Consider the following 12,787-nt stretch of genomic DNA (forward strand, 5'->3'; position numbering starts at 1 on the left):
TTTTTTGTATTTGGTGTAGTATTTAATGACGAAATTGACAATTAATGATTATTTCACCATTTTTTTGTAATAAACATACTGTTACGACAGCGGAGGTCACATGGCACTGGTGACACGTCATGGGATTCTAGAAAGATCATGTCCGTTCGTGAAGCCTCGAGTATTCTCCAGATGCCCTCTATTTTGTGTATATAAGACCAGTGAGAAGTGATGGCATATAGATATATGAATAATTGCAGATTGAAGAGATAGAGATGGACAATTGAATCAAGCGCGGTAGTAACTAAAGTGTGTGAATCGTTCGTTGTGAATTATAGCGTGTGTTTAAGTTAAAGAGACTGTGGAAATTAAGTGTATTGCAAAGTTGAATTGAGAAAGAATAAATTAGTTTTATTTAAGAAAGGACTTGTATCACTAAAATTTCATCCGAAAGAAATTATACGGGAAATTAACAAACGACCAGAGACGTAACAAATTGGTGTCAGAGCATTATGGCAGGAGACACCCAGATCACCTTGCTGTCAATTCAGTATTTCCAAAAACAGTTATCTTTAAATAATGCTAAGTGGTTTTATAAGTGATTTAGTAATTTTGTGAATTGCAAATTATTGTTTAGTGATACAGGTAATTATGCCACCCAAGAAATGCCCTTTCTATGGAAAGTCTTCTGCTGCTAAAAGAATGCAAGCACAAAGAGAAGCTGAAACAGAAGAAGAACGCAATCAAAGACTTCAAGCACAAGCTGCAAGACAGGCTGCTCAAATACAGGAAGAGACTTTGGAACAAGGTAAAGTTAGACTTCGAACTTAAGCTGAAAGGCAGGCTACTCAAAGATAGCAAGAAACTGTTGAACAGCACAAAGCCAGAGTTCAGTCAGAATCATCAAGGCAAGCTGAATATAGACAACAAGAAACTTCTGAACAATGTCAAACTAGAATTCAAGCACAAAAATTAAGACAAATAACTTACAGAGAGCAAGAAACATAGGAGCAAAATGATGTACGGCTTCAGGCTCAAAGAACAAGACAAACTCAAACACGATCTAATTTCAAATAAAGCTTTGTTTGATTAAATGCTTTTTTATTTCTCGCATCACAGCTTTTCTCTACTTACTATTCAATTTGCTGAAAAAATACTGATCTATACATTTCAAATCTAAATTTTCACCGTGAAATGCCGGGTAACTCAGTATATATATATATATACACACACACACACACATATGATAGTGTTGATCCAAACCAACCACCACTCAAAAACTAAGATGTTGCTCCTGATGAAAGGGACTGGAAAATCCAGTGGATTGAAGTTGGAGATCCATTAGTTATAATGAGACCACTGAAGAGATAGCATGTGTCCTCATCCCAAAAAATTCCAGATATTTGGGGGAAGCCCACAACCCAAGAGATAGAACCATCCCTATAAGTAAGAGCCTTACTGCCAATTCCATAGTCTGGAACTGGATGGGAGGTGGCTGTGCCGGGCAAGAAACATGGTGAAAACTTGTACAACCCAGCAGAAGACATATGATGCTGATGCTAGACCAAAGGCTAGATCCGTGAACTACAGAACCTGATCCCTGTGTACAAAACGTAGTTAAAGATGAATTCACTATGAAAATGTGAAGGAATGCCTCAGCAGCCTCAAACTTGGACATCACGGACCTGGTGAAGAATGCCAATATAGGGTGAGAAAGAACTCCATTGTGGATCTCGAAGGAACAAACAATGGGTTGAGATGAGAAAGAACAATGATTGTCCGTGAATATCCCCTTGTCTCAGGCATAACAAATAAAAAGGAATAAAATCATGGAAGAATGGGATTAACTGTCACTACCACCCTCATGATAGTAAATCTGATAGTCGAGAATCGAAAATCCACTCCCAACTGGTCAGGAGGAGGTGGAAATACCACAGGGTTAGAGGATAATGGAGGTAGAGAATTGAATGGAAAGAGCAACCTCGATACCAGGACTTGAAGTACCCATGGATCTGCAGTGATGAAATACCAGGTGTCCATCAATAATTGTAAATCTAAATGATCCCCCATATAAGTTGACAGTGAAACTGTTAGTGTCAGTCAGCCCAAATGGAGTGGCCCTGAAAGGTCTGAGTCTATTCAGAAGCTAGAGCCAAAGAAGGTCGATAGGTCAACAACAACAAATCAAATGGGTGATGACAATTCACAATAAAATGCCTCTGGGACACACATGAACATCAAGTGTAAGAGGTGGGTGATCCAAATTGTACTCATGAGAAACTGACTTAGTAAAGAAAAGCATCAGAAAAACCAAGTCCAAGTTCACCCCACAATAACCAGGATCAACAACAACAAAAAAAAACTTCAGAGGCTTCAGGAGAAAAAAAACCCTGGGCTGAATTGTATGTTTCCATCTCCCAACGGATCAAAACATGGACAGCCTCAACTGAGAGTGACCCCCCCCCCTCTAACCGCAGAGAGATGCCAGATAAAGGAGGAATAGTCACCATTTATTACCATGGCGACAAAGGTAATATGGGAATTCCTACCCACAAATGTCACGTCCAATTTTTTTGAAAGGAAATTACAATTATACAGAAATCCACAAGGTGACATGAAAATCGCAACCCATAAAAAACTGTGACCAATTCTTTGTTGAGAAAAAGTGATTACATTATCTGAGTGAGGTGTTTATATACAGTGTCAGGATAGAGGGCACACTGACGTGGGTGGAAGGATTTGTAAATTAGATATTGGCAAAGGCATTTAAGTGGGGTATAAACGATAGCAGTGACAGCAGAGGGTAAGTATGTTTTGGAAATAATAGTCAAAGTGACAGGTATTTGGCAGTCCTAGGTAGAAGTGATTATTTTTACAATCCTGCCTTTGAAGTGCCATCAGGATATTTAAAGTCTTTATAGATTTAATACTTATAACTCTCTTATATCTTCACGAAATTTGGCAGTCTTTCAGTTAATATTACAAATCTTTCACATAGAAAAACTCACATTTCTTAGTGAAGTATTTTTAATAAAATAAAATAAAGATTTGTCCATGAATATATTGAGTATTTGTTTTGAATAGTGTGTGTGTATGTGTGTGTGTGCAAAGTAATTTTCATGTTAAAATAAAAAATACTTTTCCTCATCTCAAAAATCTCAAATTTCCTTTGTGTAATCCCTAAAACCTCCTAAATGCACTTCAAGCGTTTGTTTTCAGTAAAACTTTAAAGTTTATTTGTTATTTTCTCTACCCTATCTCAAATCGATATCGGTCAATTCGACCAACCTCGTACCACCAAAAAAAACAACAAAAAATTTAATAAACCTAAAGTAACCTATTTTTCTTTCTAGAATGACTTCCAATTGTATCATGAAACTACATTCATTTATCCTAAGTAGCTCTAAGTTTGTAACATTATGCATCTATTTACAATTAAATTTTATTGGTTTATTGCCCTTTGAACTGTGTCTAACTACTATCCATGCCATTACAAGTTGTAAATCACAGGGGGAATTGCAACTCTTGTTACGCTATTGAATTATATTACCTACGAGCTGTTCGCATGCGTGCCTTGTGAACCATTTTAAATACATTATTATCATTATTACTTATCTTGCCTAATCTAGTCTTAAATGACTTTACAAAATAAGTATTTTTAGATTTTTACAATAATAAATAAAGAATAAATAAGTACTTACCTAATCTTTCTTATTGCTTTTGGGTTTCAAAGAGAGTTAACCCTAATTTTTTATATTATAGATAGCAATGCACTTAATAATTTTTATTCAATTAAATAATGCATATAGACTAATAACATGCAAAAAGTAGACAAGTTCACTTACCTCTCAAACTTTTCCTGGCTTTCTAACTATGCTACAATAGCCGTTACAAATACATCCAAGCTAGCTTTCCCATGAGAATGATGTTGCTACTCTGAGTGAAACTGATGATTATCTTTTCATAACACAATGTTATACAATACATCATTTGATAGATGAAAACCTTGACTTTCTATTGGTTATAAGTAATATATAATGAAAGTAAGAGAGAACTATCAACAAATTGTGAAAGAGAGGATGTGACAGGTGGGTGTGGCAGGAGGGGTCTGTAATAAAACAAAGTTGAAGACTATAAAAATTATGGTTTATCTGAGCAATAATGATTTTATGGAGTAATTTACGCTTAATTTCATACATTTTTGAGGGGATGATGGATAAAATAGGGATGATAACATACTAAGACAAAATGTGTCAAGAGAGTAATTTACGTTTAATTTCATACTTTTTTGAGGGGTGGTGGATAAATTGTGGATGATGACATGCTAAGAGAAAATGTGTCATGTGGGTAACACTAGTGGAAATTCAGGATGTTTTTTTAATATTGCCTTTTATAATTAGGAACTTAAAACTTATATACTATTAAAATATGGATTATTAGCTAATATTTTATGCTATTCTAATTAATATAACATAAACAAAAAGCAGTTTAATAAAATTTTGAATGTAAGACACTAAAACCTTTTGTCATGCACAGTAAAGAATACCTGAGGCGATAGGGTTAATACGTGGATTTAGAAAAAGTCATACATAGACAACCGTGTTATTTACATTTGAAAAGTGAAAACAGTCAAAATAACTGATTTGGCAGTTCTAGTGTTAACAGTTTCTCTCATTCAATCAACAGACAAGAAATCAACTACGTGTAACATAAAAATTAACATAAATATATTGAAAGTACATATAACAACTTAATGTACTGAACTTTAGAGTTCATGTTCTATTATTCTCAAATATATTGCCTTACTTCAAGTAGATTTATTTGATGCTGAATGAACATATTAACCATAGTTTAACAACAAAGGATGTCTGGTATTAGTAGCTTTAAATTACAAGCTCTGAAAATATATAAAAAAAGAGAGATAGGAACTTGCTACAGTGTAACCTCAGATATTTCTCAATTCCTACACCACTCAAAATCACAATTTCTAAACTGCTACATAATTCAAAACAAGTTTACAAAAAAAGTAATACCCAGAAAATTTGCTGGCTTGAAAAAAGCTTGAAACACATATTTTTATCCATATGCTAATACATTTAACACATTAAACATATCTTGGACATTCAAGATAGAAAATATTAACCCACTAGTTTCAATTTCAACACAGATACACAACTAAAAAATATTCCACAAATGCATAATTATTTTACACTTACTGCACTGTAACAGCTGTTAAATGGAAAACAACTGTACAGTTGTAGCTAATAAGAAAAATTCAGATATTATAAAAATGAAGCTAACCATTAAAAAGCACACATGTTAATAACATGACAGAACAGGGAGCCTGGACTAACTTTTGAAAGGACGAAATACATTAGTCCTAGAACATATATTACAGCTCTCTGTTCTGAGAAACATTAATATCCCAAAATAATTAAAATATATTGAAATCACATCTCTTGTAAAATAGACTTAACAGTTTCTTTCTAAAAAAATTAATATATACAAACCAAATACAATGAAGGTTAGACAGTGAAATTTGTTCTATAATGATATTTCCAATAATAAAAACACTGAAGTTTACTATTTTAACAATACTAACTCTGTTTAAGGTGTAAGGTGTCTGGATAAAGTGAAAAGTGTAGAAAAATACCCTGAAACTAAGAAACTATTAAAAATTTACCATTTTAATTTACATATTTCTAATAAAAATCAAAAATATTATCTTGATTATCTTGAAATCCACAATTGAATTTTTAAGCCTGAATAAACAAATAATAAAAATTCACATCAAACCAGTTTCTTTTCACTTCATTGAAGAAATGATACTCACACTTCCTGCTTCAATTTCACTGTCAGAAACTGTTGATCGAAAAGAGCTGTGGCCAACTTGGGTAGCACGGTAGTAAGCTGGGTTAGTTGTCATGCTTCCAGAATCACTTGCATTACAACTGGGTGTCAGAGTGCCAGTTTCTGATTCCTGGAAGTGGAGATTATGTATTAAATTAGCTGAATGTCCATCATATGACAGTAAATGCTGATTAATTTTTCTTGTGAAAAATAAATCTAAATAAATATTTTATGAACATATTTTTTAAAAATTAATTGTTTATCCTTTTTCTAGTATTTCAAAAAATCAACATTTATTTTGCATATTTTGTAATTTTTCCTTGGTCATAATTTTGATTTGCATATATTTGTATGTTACGTTTAAATATTTTTCTTGGTAAAGCCTTATAGACTGAACCATATGAAACTGGTTCTCAATGAAATTTTCCTACACCATCAAATATCTAACCATCTGATTTACTAACTGTGATGGTAAAAGCAATGAATTTTATGGTGAAGAGCAAATTTATGAAGGAATAACTTTTAATGAAAAGTTATACATTTTTTTCAACTCTTTTCTACTGAAGGTGAAAAATATAAATAATAATGTATTGAGAAGATATTTAAGTTGTTTTGGATACAGACAGTCACTCACGTTTATTATGTAATATACTATTATCCCTCACTTAATCTATAATTGTATTATTACTTTTCTGAATATTCAAGGAGCTTGTTGTAAATATGATAATAAATATATAAAAAAATAAATATAATAATAAAAAATTAACATAAAATCCAGACTCGAGATTTCCACATAATAGTCAAGTACTATAACTATTGTAACATCCAGTCTCTGTAATCAAATGATAAATAATTCAAATCCATAAACATTACGATTTAATAATTTAAAAAAATAATAATCAAATCCCCATTCAACTAGAATTGGAACTCAAAACTTCCACTTGAAACAAACCACTGAGCCACTTTGAATGTTGCCAACACAGAGTTGAGCATTACCGACAAAGGGAGCATACTAAACAGAGAGTAGCTTTTACATATATATATTAAACAATTCCATGAAAAATAAAATTTAAACACATATGACAAACATTTGGATAACCGCATAGAAATGTTCATCACTCATAGCATATGTAAGGCATTAGCAAATTTAAATGGTATAGTACAGTCATCTACATTTCCGACTGCTTTTATCAGAACAACTGTCATAATTAAAATGCACCTCATAAATTCTATATTAGAAATATGTAAGAAATGGCACAATTACGTGACAGAAAAATACATGACATATATATACTAACAAACTTTCATCAACAAATACTTATACAATGAATCAAACTGCTTGACAAAATTTTAAAATGTGATACATAAAGGATATTTATAAATGTTGTACAGGGTTTTACACAACCATATCTCCAGTATTGCTAGTGACTAAAGCATGAAGTTTTCATTCAAATATGGTAACTATAAAAACTCCAAGTTTATAATTCTAGTGCTTATGAGTTAACATACACTCTGTCAGATTTCTAGTTTATAATCCATCTTTGTTCATGTTCTACTTAGTATATGGAGAGAGCTGCCACTTAAATAACATCAACAAACCTGTTTCAAATTTAAGAATTTCAACCATAATCTTGCACACAACAATATTTACATATCACCAAAGAAGTCCAAATGTGCCAACTGTCAAATCAGATGAGAAAACATATAGCCGTGTAAAAACCCTATATTACCAGAAAATGAAAACTTAAAGTTAAAATACTGTTAATTTTTTTATTATTAATCAGAATGCTCCTATTTTTCATGTCCAGTAACTTTCAACAATTTTCATATTCATTAATATATTTCTTTCAATAATTATGTCACTGTTACTTTCATCAGAAACTATATTGCAACTTTAAGGAACAATATTCTTGGCCAAAATCAATTTATATCTAATAAATATAGTTTGTTTTCAAAAAATAAATTACTTTCTGGGTGTGCTACTACATATCATAAATTTAGCAATATATTCAATAAAAATGGCACTTGTGTCATCTGAATAGTCTGCCATCATTTATCGTACTACTTAAATGAAACTAAGCAATTCACATCTACAGAATAAATCCACAGGCTAGTTCAGTTAACTGAATAATTATTTACATGAAACATATTTTCTTTTACACAGTAATTGTACTATACAAACAACAAACTGACTGATTCACTCACTTCAGACTCCATGCTTGTTATTCTTGAAAAAAGAAAGTTTCGTTTTGCATTTATAATAGAATGAAACATGTCACTTGCTTCTTCCTGCTCTGAACTTTCTGGTGATGGGATCATATTCATTTGAACATCTGAAGAAAAGATTGAGTTACTATGGTAATAATGCAGCTTGTTTCTAAAACATCTGATGGGAAAGTTAAGTTTATACTATTATAACAATATGAAAAACACTGTACTACTAAAAAACATCCTTACTTAGATATTTCGGGATTTCTTCAAATTCTAACATAAGCATTAAAATCTAAAAACAAATTGGTTCATAATCTTCAAACTAGAAAAGACAACATTAGCTATTGAGCAAGTTTTTGTATTCAATCGGAAATTTAGAAAGAACAGATTTAAATCGTAACAATATAATGGAATGTACGATAAAATGTGCGGTATACACGTTTAATAAATGACATTGTTAAGAAAAAACCATTATAGAGAAAGACTTAAATATAAGTATAAACACTGTATAAAGTAATAATAATAATCAAATAAAAACACCGAGAGTCTGGAATTGATTACATTAATGAGAACAGGGTGGAATTTATGTTATTATTTAGTGTTGGGTGATCATTAAAAATGGAGTGGCTTTCTTTGATACAGAGTTCGTAATCAGTGATTCTGAAGTCGAAAATTTTAAAGTTTTTCTGGAAGTATGGGGTGATTGTTATTCCCACTGTGCAATCAGATACAAGACTCAGTTGGATTACGTAGCTTAAAAATTGGCTGTGGTTTTGCTAGACAGTAGATAGGGACAATGGGAATCTCAAATACAGAGTGGGGGATATAGAGTTCATAATAACGTATAAAAATATTTGCAAGAGTTGGACGTAGAGGTGATCCCATCACCACTCCATCTATCTGGTCATAAAGATGACCACTAAAAACAAAGTGCCTGTCCACTAGTTCTTATCACTCCTTTCATTGGCAAACAGTTTTAAATTCAAATATCAAGTTCAAAAAATAATTAAAACATACTGCCCACAAATTAAGTTACCTTTAGTATTTCGGCCAACATTTAAAATTAAAAATATGTTTAAAACCAAAGACACACTACCTCTTTCTATGCCCTTGTGGGTCGTATATAAATATACTTGTGGTAGCTATAAAACTACCTGTAATGGCTTGTTTGTTTGTTTGTATTTAAGCACAAAGCTACACAATGGGCTATCTGTGCTCTGCTCACCATGGGTACCGATGCCCGAATTCTAGCGTTGTAAGTCCGCAGACATACTGCTGTGCCACTGGGGGGCACCTATAATGACAAAACTATACGTCACCTTCAAATATGTGCACACTTATACTTATATTTGATTTTTTCTCTGTAATGGTTTCTCTTAACAATGTTATTTATTAAACTTGTGTATGCTGCAGGTTTTATCACACATTCCATTATATTGTTACCATTTAAATCTGTTCTTTCTAAGTTTCTGATTGAATACAAAAACTTGCTCAATAGCTAATATTGTTTTTTGTAGTTTGAATATTATGAACTAGATTTTTTTTGAGGTTTTAACGCTGATGATGGAACATGAAGAAATTCCAAAACATCTGTAATCAAAGATGTTTTTTGGTATTACCATGTTGTTAATATTTATTATAAACATTCATTTTCCACCTGACGAATCAGAAGTGTATCATACTTGCATAATTTTGATTTACAGATAATAGTAGATTCTTTAAAAATGCTAGCTTAAAAAGTATTCATTCTTACCTTAAAATAAAAATTAACTCAAGAAAAAAATATGGTATTTAATCCATAATGAAAATGATATGACTTAACTTTAAAAGTGATTTTCAGAAATTTTACACAAACATTGCTGTTTATTATTTTTATTTTATTCAAAGCTACATTATCTTTCACAACAAAAAACTATACACCAAATGCATACATTCAGTTTAATTTAACTCTTAAACCTACTTTATGTTTGGAGGCCTAAGTTAGAAACACTGTATTTATACTTGCAACTTTCCATATTTTTATACATTTTACAGTTAATAAAATATTATTTTTGAGTATGTTAGCTGAACTGATATAGTTTAGTTTAAAATACTAGGAAATACATACATTTCCTTCTTTAATGCATGCAACCAAACAAACTGATTCCACAGAATGTTACTCTTCTCTGAACACAAAATTCAAACATTACTGACTGTTTATTTTTATTCTTTACACCTAAGTTATTTTAACATTGATATTTTTTTTTTTTTTTTTTTTTTTTTTTGTTTACTATAATATATAATACAAGATAATAAAATAGAAATTGTGTTCAAGATAGTATAACAAAGAACATTTATTAACTCTGTTGATAATGTCACTTAAAAAAGTAAAGGATTGAATAAATAAAAACATACTGTAAAGAAGGTCTGCCAGATGAAGCCTATCAGAGCCTACTTTATCATTGGAAGATGACTGTATTGAAAACTGGACACAGTCAGATGGGCTGCTAGTACTACTACTTTTACCAGAACCTAAAACATAATTAGCTACTTTCACTGTTCTAATAAAGGAACTACATCATGTCTCCAATATGATGACTATCACCTGGAAGTTGAAAAGTGTGCTAGTTTTTAACTATCTGATACAAAATGCTTTAAAGTTAATTGGAAAAGATGCAGCTAATATTACATTTAGCTTTCTTCAAAACACAAGATTGAGAAACAGATTCCTGTCTTTTGAAATCATATCAAGAAAAACATACTCCCAATTCTGAAAACCTCTTTAACATCAACTAGAAGTAGACACTTTTTTACTAGCTATTTCTAACTGTAGTTATAATACTTGTTTCAGAAAAATTGGAAAAATAAGTTTAACACATTATATGCATCTTTTTTAGGCAAAGTTTGTGAACAAATATTACAGATATAAAAAAACTACTTTCTTAATAATTGTTTTCTGTTTCTAAGCTAAAGATATATATTTTAATTTTCCAAGTCAGTCTTTGAAATTTCCTTGTTTTTCCAACTGAAGAAGGTAGCAATCTCAAGTACATAAAAAGTTAATTGAAACATGAACATTTTAGTTACCTAAAATGTGAGATATGACTCTGTCTCTGCAACACATTTTTAAGTAATTATCTTTCAAATAACTTCCTCAGGGAATGCATTAGGACATTAACTTTATAAGGATACAGTGTAATGCAACAATGTTTCTTCTTGAGACATACCACAGCTTTGAGAATATCTTACTATTATGTAACACCCATTTAAAATTTATACTATTTCATTTTATAGCATAAATAGCACATATACCTTTATAAATGAAAATGTGATCAAAAGATTAATTCAGGATTTCAAAGAATGTAAACTGAATGGAAAAATTTAAAATATCAATTTTAGTTTCATGCTAGTTATTAAAATTTTGATTTTAACTTTTTTGTAGTTTACTAAGTGGAGCAGAATACACGTGAATACATTTGTACCTGATGATGACAAAACCTTGTCGAAACATTGTACATTTGCTGCTATGTTAAACTTATATTACAGTTTTTCTTCATTACCCATTCAAGTTGTCTCCAAGCATTACATGTGAATATATAATTACTTCAAAAAAACCTATTTCAGTTATTTGTAATAATACAAACAAATATAAGAACACTTGTTAACTGAGTGCAGCAAAGAGCATAGGAACCATGTGGCTGTGGCAGTTTAAATAACTGCTAATTTTACCCTTCTATAACTAGTAAAGTATACATCTTTATATAAGTATTAAGCCGTCAAGAAATTAATGTCGGATTTTGGAACACCCCCAAAAAACATACATAACGTGTAATAGTTAAACAAACCACCTAAACGTCATGCTAATGTAGCTATATAGTGTGTAAAGTGTAGTATACTCTAATCCCTTAAATTGATGGCACAAGACGAGACACATATTCGGCATGTAATGCTGTTTGAATACAAGAAAGGCAACAAAGCCTCTGTAGCCACAAAGAATATCAAAGAAGTTTATGGAAATATTTTGAATGTTCGTAAGTGTCAATGATGGTTCAGCAAAATTCATTCAGGTGACTTTAGCTTTAAAAAGCTGTGATGGCAGAGGCTGACATGTTGGAATTGATATTGATGCTCTCAAGAAGCTTGTTGAGTCTAACCCAAGGCAACACACTCATGAAATGGCCCTGAAATTGCACGTCTCTCATGAAACAATACGTAAACATCTAAGGAATATAGGAAAACACCATAAAAAAGGTGTTTGGGTGCCTCGTGAACTCTCCGATGATCATCGTTTCCAACATGTAAATGTTGCTTCATCTCTTCCAATGCATAATGCGCGTGAACCATTTTTGGACAGAATTGTCACTGGTGATGAAAAATGGATTATCTACCTGTATATTAAATGTCAAAAACAATGGCTCAGTCCTAGACAACAACCACTTCCGACCCCAAAACCTACATTTGATGGGACATCAAAGGAGTAATTCATCTCAAACTTCTCAATCCACAGCGAACTGTCAATGCAGAGATCTACAGTCAGCAACTGGAACATTTAAATCAAGCCAGTTCATCAGAAACACCCTTCAGTCGGAAAGGTGTTCTTCTTCTCTATGACAATGCACGTCCACATGTGTCACGTTTGATGCAACACAAAATTATAGAGTTGGGTTGGGAAGTTCTCCCACACCCACCATATTCTTCAGATATGGCATCATCCTGAGGTTGACATTGTAACATCGAAACATGTAGAGTCGTCAACTTTTTGAAGGCC

General features: G+C 31.7%; 1 protein-coding gene across 1 annotated transcript in view; it reads right to left on the reverse strand.

Annotated features, from left to right (window-relative positions):
* The window catches only part of LOC106468642 (MAP kinase-activating death domain protein-like), a 138,202-nt gene that overhangs the window by 17,197 nt on the left and 108,218 nt on the right, over window positions 1-12,787 (reverse strand). Inside the window, exons 26-28 of the mRNA XM_022396995.1 lie at window positions 10,435-10,551; window positions 8,035-8,162; window positions 5,813-5,959 (exon numbers count right to left, since the gene is read on the reverse strand). Coding sequence (XP_022252703.1) covers window positions 5,813-5,959; window positions 8,035-8,162; window positions 10,435-10,551 — 392 coding nt within the window. The remainder of the gene's footprint in view (window positions 1-5,812; window positions 5,960-8,034; window positions 8,163-10,434; window positions 10,552-12,787) is intronic.

Source organism: Limulus polyphemus, unplaced genomic scaffold, assembly GCF_000517525.1.
Source record: "Limulus polyphemus unplaced genomic scaffold, Limulus_polyphemus-2.1.2 Scaffold3095, whole genome shotgun sequence".
NCBI classification, from domain to species: domain Eukaryota; kingdom Metazoa; phylum Arthropoda; class Merostomata; order Xiphosura; family Limulidae; genus Limulus; species Limulus polyphemus.